Raw genomic sequence first — 19,266 nt, forward strand, 5'->3', positions numbered from 1 at the left:
GGTTTCCTGGTGCAGTTTTGGAAGCCAAAACCAGGAGTGGATTTCGAAACAAGGAGAGGTCCTATCTGTCCTTTATACTTTCCTTTTATGACCCACTCCTGATTTTGGCTTCCAAACTGCATAAAAAAAATCTGAACTTGTGTCCATGGGGTTGTCTCACACAGCAAATGGCATTTATCATGTAGACAAAGTTAATACAAGGCGCTTACTAATGTATTGTTATTGTCCATATTGCTTCCTTTTCTGGGTTCATTCATTTTTCCATCACATTATACACTGCTCATGTCCAGGGGTTACGACCACCCTGCACTACATCAGCGGTGGTCGTGCTTGCACACTATAGAAAAAATAACCAGCCTCTCTGGTGGCCGGGAACGTACGTACCCATGTGCTGCAGTTTCCTCCTCGGCCCCTCGTATCTGTGCTGCAGCAGTGGTCATAGAGGCAATATGGACAACCACAATACATTAGTAAGTGCCTTGTAGTAACTTTCTCTACATGATAAATGCCATTTGCTGACGTAAGACAACACCTTTAAGGCCCTTTTACACAGGCCAATAAAAGGGGCAATTATCGGGAAGGAGCGTAACTAGGAAAGCTGGTTCCCCATAATTGCCCCGTGTAAACATGCTCATTCATTGGGTGACAGCATTGCTGATGTGGTCACCTAATTCATTGCTTCTGGGCAGCAGATCGTCCTATGTAAACAGTGAGCTGCTAACCAGAACCAAAGATTCTCTATGGGGACAAGCGGCAGCAGCAGCTGTACCTGGTTCCCAAACCGATGGTTCTGCATAATTTCCTGCGGTGATGGCCCATGTAAAGGAGCCTTTAGACTGGCACATTTACGAACATGCCCAACCCCCTTTTGCGACTTTTTTGTCATATGGGCGTTTTTTCACTGAATTCAACACTTAGGAGTGGCGAAGGCATGGTGGCGGCTGGGCCAGGACATTGTCACCAACAAATTTACCAACATTTACTCCTGAAAACAGCTGTACATGTTGGTGAAAAACTACTTTTTGTAGCTTGACTGACTTTAACTATTGATTGAGAGCTGCAGTCCTCGAGATTGCAGTTGGACTGCAGCTGTAGTTCGACAGTCTAAATCAGTCGTGCCAAAAAATTTGCAGTGTTGCCGAGGTCTTAGAGACGCTGCTGTTGTCTCAATACACTGTACATTGTGTACCTTTCTAAAGAGCTAAAGAATTAACATTTTTGTGGGAGATGGTGCTGAAAAGAAATACATAACTGACACACTCAGCTCTGCTACATCTGTTCTTTCTTTTTGCTAAAAAGGAATTATATTATTGTGATGATGATAACCTGCACAAGCAAAAAAAAAAAAAATGTAATTCCAGCTTGATCCATTAGGGGCACTAAGTAGCTGTGCGGCCTACACCGTCAGGCCTTGACAGTCCTAGAGTTCAGCCTGGTCACAGCTCTGCCTGAACAAGCAGTATCCGAAGCACCAGCTATACGTACAGACCTGAGGAGGAGGTAAAGTATTCAGAAGTATTATAACGAGGGATATAACCGGGCAGAAGCACAGACAATACTGGCACAATGCGGAAAGGCTTAAAATATTGTGAAGTTTATTATTTTGGGGTAATTTTGTAACCTGCACCTGTCCAGCTATTGCATTCTCAGTTTGCACTGTCACCACTTGGATGTATATGTTTCTGTGCAGAGACAGGAGGAGGCAGGGCAATTTATCCCCTGAGAGGGGGGGGGGGCAATGTAACTAAAAGGGGCACCCTGATCAATTGTGACTGTCTGATCTTTTTTTTTTTTTCTTTTTACTTTTCAACTGCAATCATAACAGAAAGAAGCATTAACCCTTTCAGTGACAGAACTTTTGGAACTTTTCTAAGATTTGCAGAATTGTCTGAATTGCTGGGGCAGAGTCTGAACATGCAGGGTGCCACTGATAATAGGGTGCTGAGATCACAGTCAGGGTGCACCGGCTCAGTGTTGGATAGCGCCCAGTCTTGCATTTTCCGTTAAAGCATAACTAAAGTGCCTTAAAGTATGGTGCTCAAACAATTTGACAAAGAACACCGTAACCGTACAATTGCCCACACAGTCCAGATAGATGTACGGCACTGTACATGGTAAACAATGAAGAGGACACGGTATTCGCTGGAGCGTTGCGATTCCTTCAGTCAGTTGGGGGGGTTGTCGGGAGTAAGACCCCACCAATCTGATACTGATGACCTATCATCAATAAGGGTTTTCTGAATTTTTTTTTACACTTGACCTGTCCTCAGGATAGGTCATCAGTAGGGATGAGCAAACTTGTGATTTTAAGTTCGGTGTACAAGGTTCGGGACATCTAAGAATTGCGTATGGGCCGTGGTAGTGGAATCCAGAACGGAATTCTTAGATAACCCGAACCTTGTACGCCGAACTTGAAAACACAAGTTTGCTCATCCCTAGTCATCAGTATCTAATCGGTGGGAGTCCAACACCCAGGACGCCTATTGATCAGCTGCTTGAGGAGACTGCGGCGCTTCACCGCTCACCAAGCACAGCGCCTTCCATTGTTTAGTGGCTGTACTTGGTATCGCAGCTCAGCCCCATTCAATTGACTTAAAGGGGTTGTCCCATGAAAAATATTCTACAGTTTTCAAACCAGCACCTAGATCTGAATATTTTTGTAATTGCATGTAATAAAAAATTTAGCATAGCCACTGAGTTATTCAATGCAATGTATCTATATAGCTCCATCTGCTGTTTGTTTTTTCTCTTATTTCTTTGTCCTGCTCACTGAGATGGCCGCACATGCTCAGTTTCATCCTTCAACTGCCCCCTGAGCTGTGATAGGGAGACCTGAGACACACCCCCTGAGCTGCAGCAGAAAGGACACTCCCCCCGAGCTGTCAGCTTGATACAAATCTAGCAAAGCAATGAATGTGGAGATCTCTGGATCCATGTGAGGTACAGGGCTGGTTCTAGCTTTGTTAGAAAGAGATTGTCATGTACTATATGATGTCTGGTTTTCATTTTTCACATTAGTCATGGGATAACCCCTTTAACGGAGCTGTGCCTTGACCATGTGATCGATGAACATGATGTCACTGGCATAGCTATAGAGGTCGCAGTGATCACAATTGTAACCATGTCCCCTGCCAGTGACGTACCACCTATTGCTGTATCATTTGCTTTATAAGGTGCAGTGCGTAAGCGGCGAGAAGTGAGCTCCTGTGAGCACTGCGGCTTCCTCTGACATTTGTGGCATATCCTACCATTATGCCACAGATGTTCACCTGAGAATACCCCTTTAAGATTCGTGGTGGTCACAAACCTTGAGTGCCAGGCAATCAGAGGTGCCCCTCCAGCCTGCGCAGGTTTAACACTGCTATATACCCATATATATAATGAAGACCATATTATCTATGTGTCTGTGTGTTCCTTTAAAACGCATTACAAGGAAGGATAGTTACGGGAGCCAGGGACACGAGTACAGGACACAGGTTCTAATAGCCTTGGTTTCAGCAAATTCCAGGGTTTAGCTTCTTGAAATGATTGACTTTGTACTTTGCCTCCATTGTTTTGTACTGTACGATGCCAGGTATTCAGGATGACCACAGGCCCTGTTATTCCACGGCTCGCTGCACATCAGTTATCAGTCATACAGCAGTTAGTGTAAGACCACACGGCGCGGCAGTGCTGCGTTGGAGAACTGCGCAGCTGTAAGGGCTGCAGCAGGCCCTAATTAAACTAATCAGACTGCATGGATTTACTTAGTCTTTATTGTTAATGGCTGCACGCAGGGCCGGACTGGCCTGCCGGGATACCGGGAAACTTCCTGATAGGCCGGCAGGCCCTAGTGACAAGTGGGGGCGGCCGGCGGCAGGAGATAAGCTCTTCTATTGTGGAAGCGCTCATCTCTATAGCCATCTGTATTGCCGTCCTCAGGACGGCGATACAGATGTCTGTGCTGCGGCAGGGGAGGGAGAGGTGTGTCCCCTCCTGTTATTCTGATAGGCTGCCAGCACTAGGCCGGCAGCCTATCAGAGGCCGGTGCAGGCGGCGCGATGACGTCATCGCAACGCCTGAGCCGTATAGCGAGGGACACAGGCTGTAAGAGGCCTGCATCGCATCGCTGGAGGTAAGTATAAGTGTTTATTTTTTTTATATAGGTACAATACTGGATCATGATGGGGTGGGGGGGCTACTGGCACATGATAAGGGGGTCCTACTGGCACATGATAATGGGGCTATTGGCACATGATATGGGGGCTATTGGCACATGATATGGGGGCTACTGGCACATGATATGGGGGCTACTGGCACATGATATGGAGGCTATTGGCACATGATATGGGGGCTATTGGCACATGATATGGGGGCTACTGGCACATGATATGGGGGCTACTGGCACATGATAAGGGGCGGCTACTGGCACATGATAAGGGGCGGCTACTGGCACATGATAAGGGGCGGCTACTGGCACATAATATGGGGGCTACTGGCACATAATATGGGGGCTACTGGCACATGATAAGGGGCGGCTACTGGCACATGATAAGGGGCGGCTACTGGCACATGATAAGGGGCGGCTACTGGCACATAAGGAGGGGTTACTGGCACATGATATGGGGGCTACTGGCACATGATAAGGAGCGGCTACTGGCACATAAGAGGGGCTACTGGCACATGATAAGGGGCGGCTACTGGCACATAAGGGGGGTTATTGGCACATAAGGGGGGCTACTGGCACATGATGGTGGGGGGGCTCTTATTACTGGCACATGATTGGGGGCATCTATGGGGGCACATCTTACTAGCACATGATTGGGGGCATCTATGGGGGCACATCTTACTGGCACATGATTGGGGTGCATCTATTGGGGCACATCTTACTGGCACATGATTGGGGGGCACTATAGGGGCATCTACTGAGGGTAAAAAGGAGGGGTATTTTTTATGGGAAGCTCTGTATAGGGGCATTTTATACTGGGACATATTATGGTGGGGGGAAGGGGGGGAGAAGCACTATGGGGTCATCTACGGGGGCACTGAGAAGGGGTATTTTATATTGGCACATTATGGGAACATTAGCTCAACTGGGGGCATTACAAGGGGGTATGTTTTGCACATTATAAGGAGAATTATTACTACTGGGGGGGGGGACATTATGGTGGGCTTTATTACTCCCCCATGCTATGACCCCCTAGTAGCAGCACCAGCCTCTCCCTGCTCTGCTATCCCTCTGCCCTTTCTCCAAATCCTAATTATGAAATCTTTCTCATTAGGATAAAACACATCAGCTTCACCGAGCCCCCGGCCAAAGTGTGGAAGTGGTGTCCGAGATCTCCAAGGGTCAAGCCAAGTAATTGTAAGTTTTCATGTGAAATATGTTTGTTTGTAGTTGATCTTTATTATAGATTTTACATTGCAGATTTTTTATTTTTTTTGCAGCATATGGGTGAGATTTTATAAATATTTTTATTATTTGGTCGAAAGGCTCATTGGGGGGGGGGGGGGATTGTAACAGGACTGCGTTAGAATATCTAAAAAAGCTGGTCAAGTAAAATGTTGCATGCAACAATCATTAAATTGGTGGCCAACAAAAAAGGGGCGGGTCAAAGGGCGTGGTAAAACACTGTCTGAGCATGCTGAGAGTTGTAGTTTTGCAACAGTTGGAGGCATCCTGGTTGTGAAAACACTGTGATTACATGAACAATGGGGGTTCTACAAAAGAGCTATCGTGGGGCAAAGTTCATATTCGTGTTAACACACCTGTTTTTAAATGAATGCTTTCTCCTATTATAAACAAGTAAATAATGACGCAATGCTGTGGGGCTGGTATGCAACTTTTTCCAGGGCTGGTTTTTATCCCCAGTCCAGCCCTGGCTGCACGGCACCTTTAAATAGCTGAAATCTGTCAATCAAGCTGAGCCGGATGGAAAGAAGCCGTAAGGGAGCAACACTTGTGGTTGTTCTTCCTCCTTCCTGGCTTGTTTTTAACCAGTAAGGGCGCCTTCACACGTGGTAGATTTTGTGGCAGAAAATTCTGTGAATGAAAATCGCTTCCATTCATCTGAATGGGGCAGAAAGCACTTGGATTTCTGCAAGGCCCATTAAGGTGAATGAAACTCCAGAATTTTCTGCCACAAAATCTGCCGTATGTGAAGTCACCCTAAGGCCCCTTTCACACGGGTGTTGTAGGAAAATGTGCGGGTGCGTTACGGGAACACCCGCAATTTTTCTGGGCGAGTGCAAAACATTGTAATGCGTTTTGCACTCGCGTGAAAAAAATCGTGCATGTTTGGTACCCAAACCCGAACTTCTTCACAGAAGTTCGGGCTTGGGATCGGTGTTCTGTCGATTGTATTATTTTCATGGTCCGTCACATGATCTTTTACCATGGTGATGGATCATGTGATGGAACATGTGATGACCGGAGTGATGTCATCACAGGTCCTGTTCATGTAATGAATGCTCACCCCAGGTCCTGTTCAGCAAAGGAGACAGAAGAGATGCCGGGCTACGCGAACAAGTGGACTAAGGTGAGTTAAATAATTTATTTATTTTTTTAACCCCTCCAGTGCTATTTGACTATGCATTCTGTATTAAAAATGCTATTATTTTCCCTTATAACCATGTTATAAGGGAAAATAATAATGATCGGGTCTCCATCCCGATCGTCTCCTAGCAACCGTGCGTGAAAATCGCACCGCATCCGCACTTGCTTGCGGATGCTTTCGATTTTCACGCAACCCCTTTCATTTCTATGGGGCCTGCGTTACGTGAAAATCGCACAATATAGAGCATGCTGCGATTTTCACGCAACGCATAAGTGATGCGTGAAAATCACCGCTCATGTGAACAGCCCCATAGAAATGAATGGGTCCAGATTCAGTGCTGGTGCAATGCGTTCAACTCACGCATCGCATCCGTGCGGAATACTTGCCTGTGTGAAAGGGGCCTAAGGGCTGTTTCACACGAGCGGATGCCGTGCGTGACATCTGCTCCGTGAAAGAGTGCCAAGACCCGATGCAGACTGCAGAGGCACGGAGCATTAACATGACTGATAATGCTCCTTGCCTCTCTGTGACCCCTTTACTACGAAATCACAGTGACAACTTTATCTCACTGTGATTTCGTAGTAAAGAGGTCACAGAGAGGCACAGAGCATTATCAGTCATGTTAATGCTCCGTGCTTCTGCAGTCCGCATCGGGTCTTGGCACTCTTTCACGGAGCGGATGTCACGCACGGCATCCGCTCGTGTGAAACAGCCCTAAGAGTTATGAAGGTGGCTCCCCACCAGCTTCTCCAGGCCTGTCTTGATTGACAGGTCTTACTGTTTGTCCTGTGGTGGTACTGCAGAGGACTTATAGGTTACAGCCACATATGGTGGCTTTTCCACAGTGGGCTTTCCACAACCAATTTTGCTGTGATTCCGAGGCAAAATGCACATGTTACATGTCGATTTATTGTGGTTTTGGCTGCAAATATGCAGTGGAATTATTTAAAAAATTAGCACCATGGCTCAATTTACAGGGGTAATCCAACTTATTTTTAGACCTCAGCGTAGCTGGACCCACGGTGGTGATCATACTTACCTGGTCCCCACCGCTGGGCCGGCTCTTGTGACTGCTGCAGCCAATCACCTGTGTGGCACGTGACCCAGTGACATTCTGCATGGGTGACAGGTCACTGCTGCGGCCATTGATTGGCTGCAGCGGTCAAGTGCCCCACCATCAACAGGATGTTGCCTACTGTGGCATAAAAGTTACAGAGCCGGTGGTGGAGCACTAGAGCAGGCACCCAGCATCAGGGACAAGGTAAGTATGATCACCACCAGGGGTCCGGCCACTCTGAGATCTTTAAGCTGCAGAATTTTTCCTAAGCATGAGGACAACATTTACTAAAGATTTCTGTTGAACAGGGATTCGCTGAAGATAAACACGCCATTAAGCGATGGAAAATCTGCAGTGTATCCACCACGTGTAAATATATCCATGCACTTGCTTGATTCATCTGCAAATCACAGGGTACAATCCGTCACTTAGAACTAAGGCCGAGTTCACATCACCATTTAGTTTTCGTTCCTCTGATCCGCAGCACTTTTTTTTTCGTCCAAAATAACGTTGCTCTGGCGGAAATGGCTAAAGTGGAAATATACATAACTGAGCATAACGGATGCTTAAAATACAGGATCTGTTTTTTATTTGTTGACGGATCAGAAGAACAGAAAACTAAATAGTGTTATGAACTTGGCCTAAAAGGGATTTTCCAAAGCAGACTACCCTTTAAATCCTGCAGACAGACGGGAAACGCTTTCTTATCAGGGACAAAGAAAGAATAACTGTAATGTGCTAAACGCCTCGTTTCATCTGTCTACAGCAGCATGTCCCTACCGGAGTACCCCAGTTCTTGTGACTGCCTTGTTTCGCTTCCTCCAGCTTCACTTTCACCAGTTGTTATTTTTGCAAAGAACTCGGACCGACCTTGTTGGGAGGTCCAAGAGATTGTGTACTATGGGGCGGCCACACATCCACCAGGGTCAAAGGTTATGGTAAGATGGATCAACCCCTAGCAATAATAGAAATTAGCGGTATGTCTATCAAATTGTGTAATTCATTTCTAACATTTATTGGTTAGTGCACCTACGTAGAAGTGGAGCAGACACCAAAGACACTAGCTGTACTGTTAAGTCGTCCAGCATGGTTGTGGGGTGCAGAAATGGGTGCTAATGAAATGGGGGTCTGCATCGGAAATGAAGCTGTGTGGACCAAGGAACCTGTAGAAGAGTATGATGCTCTCCTTGGCATGGATTTGGTCAGGTGAGAAACCTAAACCACTATTAAGGCCTATTGCACACAACCGTATGGCTTTTTCAGTATTTTGGATGAAGTCCGTGTGCATTCCATTTTTTGCGGAGCGGAACAGCTGGACCCTGATAGAACAGTACTATCCTTGTCCGTTATGGGGACAATAATAGGACATGTTCTATCTTTGAACAGAACGGAAATACGGAAACGGAATGCATACGGAGTAAATTTGCGGACCCATTGAAATGAATGGTTCTGTATACGGACCGCAAAAAACGGAAAAAAATATATATAATGTTTGTGTGCAAGAGGCCTAAACCCTATATTAGCAGACCACAGCATGTAAGGTATCTCTAGATATCTATTGCACTTAATATTCTCCTCAAAGTGTATTTTACTGCATAAAGCACGGACATCACATAAGCCATCATTCTTTTCTATCCATTCTGCGCAGACTTGCTCTGGAGCGCGCCCCCTCTGCTAAAGTCGCTGTCAAGGTAATCACTGACCTGCTCGCCCAGTACGGACAGGGAGGGAGCTGCAAGGAGGAGCCCCAGCCCTTCATGTACCACAACACATTCTTGCTGTGTGACCGCTTGGAGGCATATGTGCTGGAGACTGCTGGTCCATACTGGGCAGTTGAGAGAATTACAGGTAAGCCTTTATTAAAGTCCTTATCCTATAAATTGAAAACCTTTTTTTTACTCATCTGCTTGTCTGAAGGATTTTCTTCCCTTTCTGTGGGTGAGTAACAACTCAAATGGGACAGTCAAGCATATGTGTCTCCTGGCGTAAAATAGACCCTTTTATGAACGATATTGCGACAAAATGTTGCACGGATGTTTTTGTGTGCCGCACTCGAAACTTGGAAGTGGCGATAAAGTGAAAGAAGAATAGAAACTACTCCGTTCAGGAGCTAGAGTAGTTTTAACTCCAGGTGCATGGACTGCTGGTGGTGCACCTAATTTATAACAAGGCCTGAGTCTCATCCGCCAGGGCAGGGGGAAAACAAAGACCAACCTAAAATTCCGGTCTTTGTAAATGACCCCCATCGAGTGAATCTAGATATTGACTCCATACACAGGAGCTCTAGCCATAAATTACTCCCTTTAAGGCTCATGCACATGGACGTATTTTCTTTCCGTGTCCGTTCTGGTTTTTTTTGCGGACCGTATGCGGAACTATTCACTTTAATGAGTCCGCAAAAAAAAACAGAAGTTACTCCGTGTGTATTCCGTTTCCGTATGTCCTATTATTGTCCGCATAGGGACAACAGGACAAGTATAGTACTGTTCTATTAGGGGCCATCTGTTCCGTTCCGCAAAATACAGAATGTGCACAGATGTCATCCGTATTTTTTGTGGATCGCAAAATACAGACGGTCATGTGCATGAGCCCTTAGGTCCAATTTAAGGGTATGGCCACACAGTTTTTTTTGGAGATGGTTTTGAAGTGGATCCACCAGGAGGGAGAAGTATAATTACTTCCTTTATATTTCCGATTCCTTTGAAATCCACTTCTGGGTTTGGCAGAAAATCCTGCGGGCAGATCTGCCTCAAAACCTCCTAAAAAACTCTGTGTGGCCGTACCCTAAAACTGACAGAAGTGTATGGGGGTGGTGATGTGTTGCCCCTACTCACAACTAAAGGATCACCAAGGGTCATAATTAGCATTGCATAGTGCCAAGTAGAAAAGTTTGAAATAATGGGTAGGCCAGTTCTTGCTTTGGTAGGAAAGCATGAATCATTCAAAAGGTAAGCATTTCATAGAATAATAACCAACAATCTTATATTTTGCCTACACAGAAGGTGCTCGGAACATTTCTAACCAGCTGAGCATTGGCACCATGATATGGCAGGAGCACCCTCAGCTCCGTTCACATGCCCTGGCACAGGGTTGGTGGAATGGCACTGAAGAGTTTAACTTTAGACTTGTCTATTCTTTAAAGACACAGCCAGTGCGTATGGAGGCAGCAAAAGCAAGATACAAGGCCGGGCAAGAACTGCTGCACAAACAAGAAGGTGAAGTTTAACTATTTGTTTCATCTTATTCTGATCATTTTTAGGGCAGCAGCATCTTTTGTTGATACCCCCTATCTACCTACAGCTCTGAGGACCTTTCAGACAAGTGAGGTTCATATCTGGGTGCTATAGAAGTGTAGAACGGACAGCACACTGATATATTACAGTCAATGGGCCAATCCACGTGTACCACTTTCCTCACAGATTATTGGTCCGTGCAGAGAAACCACAGCATGCTCTGTTTTGGTCCAATTTTCTCACTAGGTTCGTCCATTCAAATGAATGGGTTTATGAGAAAAACAGATGCCATCTGTGTGCAGTCCTTTTAAAAAGGAGTCCACTTATCGTGGCTGGCACATGGACGAGTTTAACATTGTTTGCCTGGATCTGGCCTAAGGCCACATTCACACAGTCAATATTTCACATCAGTATTTTACTAGGAATGAAACCCACAGTAAAGTACACAGGCTTCCCCGAGCTGCATGGGATGAAAATGTGCAGTGTCTGAAACAACACCGGTATCAAATCAGGCGGGGTCTGACTCCAGGTACTCCCACCAATCAGCTTATTAATGGGCCACGGTGCTCCAGGCATTTCAGCTCAGTCCCATCAATGGCCATAGTCATAATAGTCTTCATGACAAGGTCCCTTAGCAGCAGAAGGAGTCACTCAAGACTGGCCTTCTTCAATACAAGAAAGGGATGCCAGAGTAGAAAGCATCTGCAGAAGATTCATTTAAAACAATTCTCATTATGGGAAAGAGCCCACAGTTCCCTCAAAACAGTGGATGGTCAGAGCACTCCGTATACAGGAGCACTCATGTCTCATGGTTATTTCTATGGCGGCTGATGGCCACATTTAGCTTCTGTGGGACCAGTCTGACATCACTGTATAATGCCTCATGCACATGACCACCACCGTCCGCAATTTTTCAGACCCACTGAATTCAATGGGTCCGTGGACTGCATTTTGTGAACATGTTCTATCTTTTTGCTGAACAGACATATCGCTGCAGAAAGCACACAGATCACCCATATGTCCGTTCCACAAAAAGAATATGTCTGCACTGCGCACTGATCACATCCGCATTTTGCAGATCTGTGATTTGCGAACCGCAAAACGGATACAATCATGTGAATTAGGCCTTAATTAGTGCGTACTACCATAAATTACAAAGTGAGGCCTCTTTCATACGACCATTTTTTTTGTTTTGTTTGCGGGCCGTTTTCTGCATTCCGTATACGGAACCATTCATTTCAATGGTTCCACAAAAAAAAAATATGAATGTACTCCGTATGCATTCCGTTTCCGTATTTCTGTTCAGTTGAAAGATAGAACATGTCTTATTATTGCCCGCAAATCACGTTCCGTGGCTCAATTCAAGTCAATGGGTCCGCAAAAAAAAAAACAGAACACATACGGAATGCACTCCCTATGTCTTCCGTATCCGTTCCATTTTTGCGGAACCATCCATTGAAAATGTTATGCCCAGCCCAATTTTTTCTATGTAATTACTGTATACTGTAAATGCCATATGGAAAAACGGAACAGAAAAACACAACAGAAACAAAAAACGGAACACAAAATACTGAAAAAGCCATACGGTCGTGTGAAAGAGGCCTGAACAGAACAAAGTGACCATAACAATGTCATTAAATCTATGTAATTATCTTCTAGGGAACATCACAGAAGAGTCAATGATGCAAATTTTGAGAGATAAGGAGAGTGGGATCTGTATGGACTCTGGGGGCTTCCGTACTACATCCAGTATGGTGTCTGTGCTTCCTCGCTGTCCTAATTCACCTTGCATCCATCTACTGACTGCTACACCTGATCCGTCCAGGTTAGAGTTGTGCAGGGGCTTTGCTGTGTTCCTAAAATAACTAAAGTCCAGTTTCCCTTCCAAGTGCTCTACATTACCTGGCACACCTACCTTCCACATTGAGCTCAGCTTCTAAGATAATCAGATATCAGATAGATTAAAGTGCAGCAAAAATGCTATACTGTTACCTACCTCTGCTTGAGAGCCGCTGAAGGTGTCACTTGGAGCAGGAACATTTCAGAAAACGTTTTGTCAGGGTATCGCCAATGTACTGAATGGAAGAAACAACCCGTCATTGCTTTAATGGAACATATTCAAGTTATAATGGGTGCCTAATTGGTGGCTGACTTGCCCTGGTCTCTATGCCAGGCTCAGGCTACTTTCACATCTGCGTTTAACTTTTCCGATATTGAGAACCGGCAGAGAATTTCAATACCGGAGAAAAACGCTTCCGTTTTGTCCCCATTCATTGTCAATGGGCATAAAACTGAACAGAACGCAGTGCACCAGAATGCATTCCATTCCGTTTGGTTGCGTTCCCATACTGGACAGACTGCAAGCAGCGGTTTTGTCTCCGGCATTGGATGTGGAGCATGACACACAATGCAAGTCAATGGTGCTCGATCCGTTTTCTTGGACACCCCTTGACTTACGATAGTTTTAGTGCTGGATCAGTCACTACTTTGTGAAAGATGATACAATGATCCGTTCATAACGGATGCAGCCAGTTGTATTATCTAGAAGACGGAGGTGTTTTTTGCTGATCCCTACCGGATCAGGCAAAAACGCAAGTGTGAAAAAGCCTCAGGCATCACCCAGCATGTTGCGCAGATGTATATGTGTGCATTGTTTAATTAAAAGGGCTTCCAGGATTAGAAAAACTGCTTTCTTCCAAAATCATCACCGCATCTGTCTGCAGGCTGTGTGTGGTGTTGTGGCCTAGACCTACTAACGTCAGTGGGGCCGAGCTGCAGTACCAGACCTAGCCCATGGACAAGTATGGCACTATTTCTGGAAGAAATCAGTTATGTTATATGTATAATCCTGTACAACCATTTTAAAGAAACGGTATGGCTGATTGTGCCCATGTTTGTCACAGGTCTGTATTCAAGCCTTTTGTGTTTGGTCCACGGGTGAAACAGGTGCCCTGGGTGTTGTCACCCACTTTTGGAGAAAATGACCCTCTCAGGCAAACCCCTCGCTTTCAGACACATGTGGACAGAAGGCATGAGCTCTACAAGCATCATCAGAAGGCACTCGAGGCATCTGAAGGAAATGAGGTATGAAGGACGGCAATATTAAGGCCCCTTTCACACGGGCGAGTTTTCCGTGCGGGTGCGATCCGTGCGGCGAACGTATGGCACCCGCACTAAATCCTGACCCATTCATTTCTATGGGGCTGTGCACATGAGCGATGTTTTTAACGCATCACTTGTGCGTTCAGTTGAAATCGCAGCATGCTCTATATTTTCCGATTTTGACGTGACGCAGGCCCCATAGAAGTGAATGGGGTGTGTGAAAATCGGATGGCATCCGCAAGCAAGTACGGATGCCGTGCGATTTGCACGCATGGTTGCTAGGAGACCATCGGGATGGAGACCCGATCATTATTATTTTCCCTTATAACATGGTTATAAGGGAAAATAGCATTCTAAATACAGAATGCATAGTAAACCAGCGCTAGAGGGGTTAAAAAAAAATTAAAAAAATTTTAACTCACCTTAGTCCACTTGCTCGCGAAGCTGGCATCTCCTTGTGTCTCCGCTGCTGATGAACAGGACCTGGGGTGAGCTGCTCCATTAAATAGAGCTTAAGGACCTTCGATGACGTCACTCCGGTCATCACATGGTCTTTTACCATGGTGAATCACCATGGTAAAAGATCATGTGACGTACCATGTGATGACCGGAGTGACGTCATCGAAGGTCCTTAACCTGTATTTAATGGAGCAGCTCACCCCAGGTCCTGTTCATCAGCAGAGGAGGCACAAGGAGATGCCGGGCTTCGCGAGCAAGTGGACTAAGGTGAGTTAAATTTTTTTTAATTTTTTTTAACCCCTCTAGCGCTGGTTTACTATGCATTCTGTATTCAGAATGCTATTATTTTCCCTTATAACCATGTTATAAGGGAAAATAATACAATCTTCAGAACATCAATCCCAAGCCCGAACTTCTATGAAGAAGTTCGGGTTTGGGTACCAAACATGCGCGATTTTTCTCACACGAGTGCAACGCATGACAATGTTTTGCACTTGCGCAGAAAAAATTGCGCATTTTCCCACAACGCACCCGGCTCTTATCCGGGCAAAAAAACTCACGCCCGTGTGAAAGAGGCCTAACACTGCTAAGCATAACCAGTCAGCCACATTGTCAGATCCCAATTCACATCTGAGGGGGGAGGGTGTGCTTCACGTTTACTACTTCACATAGTAATATGCACTTTTTCAACCATTTTTTTCTATCTCCAATTGAAAAGAAGCAACTTTGCAAATAGTCTTGGATACAATTATGTTACAATTTTATAAATACATCTCCTAAACAGACCTGTGTCTCCATGGTGACAGACTACAAACAAACCCTGTGCAGTCTGATCCTGCAGCCATGTGTTACTCCACTGCCGAGTCTTCTTGCCAACCTAAAGCGAAAAGTCTTGATTAAAAACAAGGTGGAGATTTATCAAAACTTGTGTAAAGTAAAACTGGCTTAGTTGCCCATAGCAACCATCAGATTCCACCTTTAACTTTTCAAAGCTCTTCTGGAAAATGAAAGGTGGAATCTGATTGGTTGCTGTGGGCAACTAAGTCAGGCCCTGTTCGCATCTGCGGCAAAAGGATCCAGCTGTTGACCAACCGAAAACCGTTTTTGTCCTGCCAAAACCCAGCATTTATACTGGAAAGCAGTCAGATCATCGCTGGATCCGGCAGTGGTCTGTAGAATCCAGCAGATCCAAGGAACAGAGAACAACCTGCCAGAAACGTTCACAGGAGATGTTAACGTGGCCAAGGTTTTCCTTTACACCAGTTTTGATGAATCTCCCCCAAGGTTTCTGTAACCATGGAGACGCATAGGTCTGCACAGCACCTTCATACATACATACAATGCTAAGTTGTTTTTTTAATAAAAAACTAGTTCTAAAGTGGTTGTGAAACTTTGGAGAGCCTTTAATTTGGATGGCTGGTTGCTGCCTGCCTATAATTTGGTTGCTACTTCATGTTGCTTCATTCTGCATAAAACATAGGGGGAGATTTAGCATCTCCCTTTGCGCCAGAAGGTTGGCTTTAAAAAGTCGCAAGCTGTGTGTTTGTGATTTTTTTTTTAATGCGACTTTTTGGGGGGAAATAGTGATAAGTGCCTCTTTTTATGCTGCCCTCTACACTTTTCCCAAAGGGGCGTGGCAAGGATGGGGAAGGGGTGTGGCCAACAGCAAAGACAAATGTGTCTTCATTTACACCAGTGTTCTGGTGTTGTAGTTTTTTTGTTTAGGCACATGGACTCTGCATTCCAGCATTACCGGAATCTACCGCATCACCGTAGGTTCTATAATGGGGATCGGCGGAGATCCAGCTACAACCCAGCAAACGTGACAATGGCCAGATGAAAACTGCTGCGCACCATAATGGGGACCAGCAGTTGTCCGGCAGCGCCAGATCCTGACATCTCCGGCAGACTGCTCCCTGCCGAAACAGCCTGCCAGAGATTTGTAATGCTAGTGTGAAACTAGCCTTAGTCAAATTAACCTCTAAGGGGGTGATTTATTAAAGAGAAAGGTCCTTTGTGCCGCAATCTGCGTCTTCTGCTAGCTTACGCCAGGTCTAAAAAGGGTTCGTAGTCAAGAGTGGTCAGCACTTTCAACCTCATGGGACGCGCACACGGGAAGGAACAATCCGCAATGTAGCAAAGAAATCCCAGCGGGCGCTTGATCTTTAATTCATGTATCCTCTGTAACAATGTACGTGTTTCGGCCCGTCCAGCCTTCGTCAGCTGACGAAGGCTTGGCAGGCTGAAACGCGTCCATTGTTACAGAGATGAAATAAAGGATACATGAATAAAAGATCAAGCGCCCACTAGATCTAAAAAGGGGGCTTGTTTTAGGCGTAGAAAATGGTCTAAATGTAAGACAGCAAGGAAGCTCTGACGAAGTTAAGGCGAAACGCGCATCGACATATCCACATGTTGGTTATTGTCCTGACCTCGGTTTTTTTAAATATTTATTTGGGGATCTCAGTGACTTAGGAGTGGTTAACCCCTTGCATGGGTATGTTACTTCATCCCCTCCTTATTATGTAGATTTGATGCCGTTACTTCTTGATACTACTAGGATTGGTATAGGCCTGCTAACCTTTGTGTGATGTACATTTCCATCTTTTGTGGGAGTTATGTGGGCGCTTTTGGATCCATACTTAGTGTGGAGGATACTGCTCCATATCTAAATGTTTTGTCCCCATTCTTTATGATTTATGTTTACACATTTATTTATATATGCTGAAATAAAGAATATAATATATTTTTCTATGTCATAGGGCAAATGTGAAACAAGCCTAAAGCCAGCCCTATGGTATTTACATATCGTTAAGTCTTTGTCTTACTAAACGGCCCTTTACACTGCCCATTCTTCGCCAGTAAAGGTACCGCCAATTACCCGATGAACGAGTGAAATGCTAGTTTTTGGGCTAATAGATCGTTGGTGCAGTCACCTAAATCGTTTGCTGACAGCCGATTGTGCCATCTAAACAGCTGTCCAAGTTGTTTTTATTAATGACCTATCTTCAGGATAGGTCATCTATATCAGATCAGCGGGGGTCTGACACCCGGCACCCCCGCTGATCAGCTGGTTGAAGAGAAGGCACGCCTTCCCTTCATTGTTTACTTCCTCACCATCATCATTGCAGCGGTGAGCAGGTGTCATTACTTCCCATTGAAGTGAATGGGACGGCTTAGGTGTAATTACACCTGCTCACTATCAACATCACAGCAATGAAGAGAAGGCAGCGCTGACATGGCGCGTGACTTTTATTCAACCAGCTGATTGGCGGAAGTGCTGGGTGTCAGACCCCCACCGATCTGATATTGATTACCTATTCGTGAGGATAGCTCATCAATAAATATAACTTGGAAAACCCCTTTAATTACCTCTGAGGGCATCAGACCACTATGTACTTTGCCAGTGGCAGTAAGGAGGGCTTGGGCAGCTCCCTGGGCATCGGCCACACCAGGAAATTTCCCTGTAGGGTCTATGGCCAGTCCACCTCTGGCTGCATGTAAATGCATCTTTCTTCTCCACTGACGAGCAGTGTAATGGGGACTATAGAAGTCATAGTACAATGTTTGCCATCCTTTCTAATCTTCACCATCCTAAAAGGAACATGCTTTGCTGTATATGATCGTGTGAACTTCTCTTTACGCAGGATACTCAAAGGAACCTACAAGACAAGCAAAGAAAGATGGAAGCTGAAAATCTTAAACTAGTCAACAATCTTCTCAATGGAATAGAGACTCCTGACCCTTCAGACTTGTCTGACCTATTTCTACACTGTGTGGAGAAGGAACTTGCATTATACAAGTGATCTAAGGCTAACATCCTCCATAATTGGTACCTGTCATTCCCATCTCCAAGACTTTTCCCAAACTACACCTACTGTCTGGAATGCTACCTGGAATATCAGGTCAATTCCTAACTTCTCTACCTTCAAACGTGTCTTGTTCGGGCATACCCCCGTTTTCACCAAGGCAGCCCCCCTAATATGAGCTCCAAAGCTCTCCTTTGTCCAGGGAAAAGTTTTTTTTTTTAGGAGATCTGGTAATGTACCGTGCTCTCTATAGAAACTGCTTGGTGGAGGATTCCGCCCAGCAGTGAGCCCGGTGATGTCACTGGTACTAATGGGTGGGCTTTACCGCTGCCCTAGCCTGTAAAACAGCTAGGACAGAGCTAAAGCCCGCCCATCAGAGCCAGTGATGTCATGGCAACACTGCTAGGTGGACGCCCCTGCCTAGTGGTGTTAAAAACATAAATAAAAAAGCCGTTCCCATGTGCGATCCAGCGCAGGGCAAGGGAGAGCATCGGAGCATTAGGGGGGCCAGAGGGGTAAAAATGGGGTATGTCTGGTTCAGCTCTAAACCTGGAGAAGCTCTTTAAAAAAACACATCTTTTCGGGCAGGCTTATGCTTTCTAAACTGACTTTTCCCCTACTAAACCCCCTCCCCTCCCAACTCTTATTCTTTAGACCTGAACTCTATCTTCTGACAGTAATCCACACACCCAAACCACTAGCATACACAGACTGGCCTACACTACTCCTACTACCTTATGTGTCGCCCCCACTCCCTCATAGATTGTAAGCTCTTGCGAGCAGAACCCTCACACCTAGTGTTTCGGTTGTATATTAGATGGTAACTTTGTGATGTCTTTTGTTTTGTACATGAACCCTCTGAATCGTAAAGCGCTTCGGAATATGGTGGCGCTATATAAATACATTTAAGAAGCTCATGCTGCGTTACTCGGTTGGGTCACTGCACAATGTGATGACATTACTGTTCCAAGCAGTAACAACAATGATAATTATCTGTTTAATACATGTTGTTAAAACAATGGCCAATTATAAAATTATCTGGAAACCAAAATAATCAAGGTGACTTTTTT

The 19,266-nt window shown here is 45.3% G+C and overlaps 1 protein-coding gene across 4 annotated transcripts; it reads left to right on the forward strand.

Moving 5' to 3' along the window:
• The first annotated feature begins 1,399 nt into the window (after positions 1-1,399).
• SCRN2 (secernin 2) lies at positions 1,400-19,111 on the forward strand. Of its 4 annotated transcripts, none has more exons than XM_044296678.1 (8): positions 1,400-1,500; positions 8,360-8,531; positions 8,618-8,799; positions 9,242-9,441; positions 10,593-10,808; positions 12,486-12,651; positions 13,730-13,910; positions 18,035-19,111. In XM_044296678.1, the coding sequence occupies exons 2-8, from the start codon at positions 8,364-8,366 to the stop codon at positions 18,191-18,193; spliced, it is 1,272 nt and encodes a 423-aa protein (XP_044152613.1). In that variant the 5' UTR covers positions 1,400-1,500; positions 8,360-8,363; the 3' UTR covers positions 18,194-19,111. The 4 variants fall into 4 exon arrangements, with proteins under 4 accessions (XP_044152613.1, XP_044152616.1, XP_044152614.1 ...); XM_044296681.1 differs by having other exon boundaries at positions 13,773-13,910; XM_044296679.1 differs by having other exon boundaries at positions 1,403-1,500; positions 8,363-8,531.
• Positions 19,112-19,266: the final 155 nt, after the last annotated feature.

The sequence above is a fragment of the Bufo gargarizans genome, chromosome 6 (genome assembly GCF_014858855.1).
Source record: "Bufo gargarizans isolate SCDJY-AF-19 chromosome 6, ASM1485885v1, whole genome shotgun sequence".
Taxonomy (NCBI): Eukaryota; Metazoa; Chordata; class Amphibia; order Anura; family Bufonidae; genus Bufo; species Bufo gargarizans.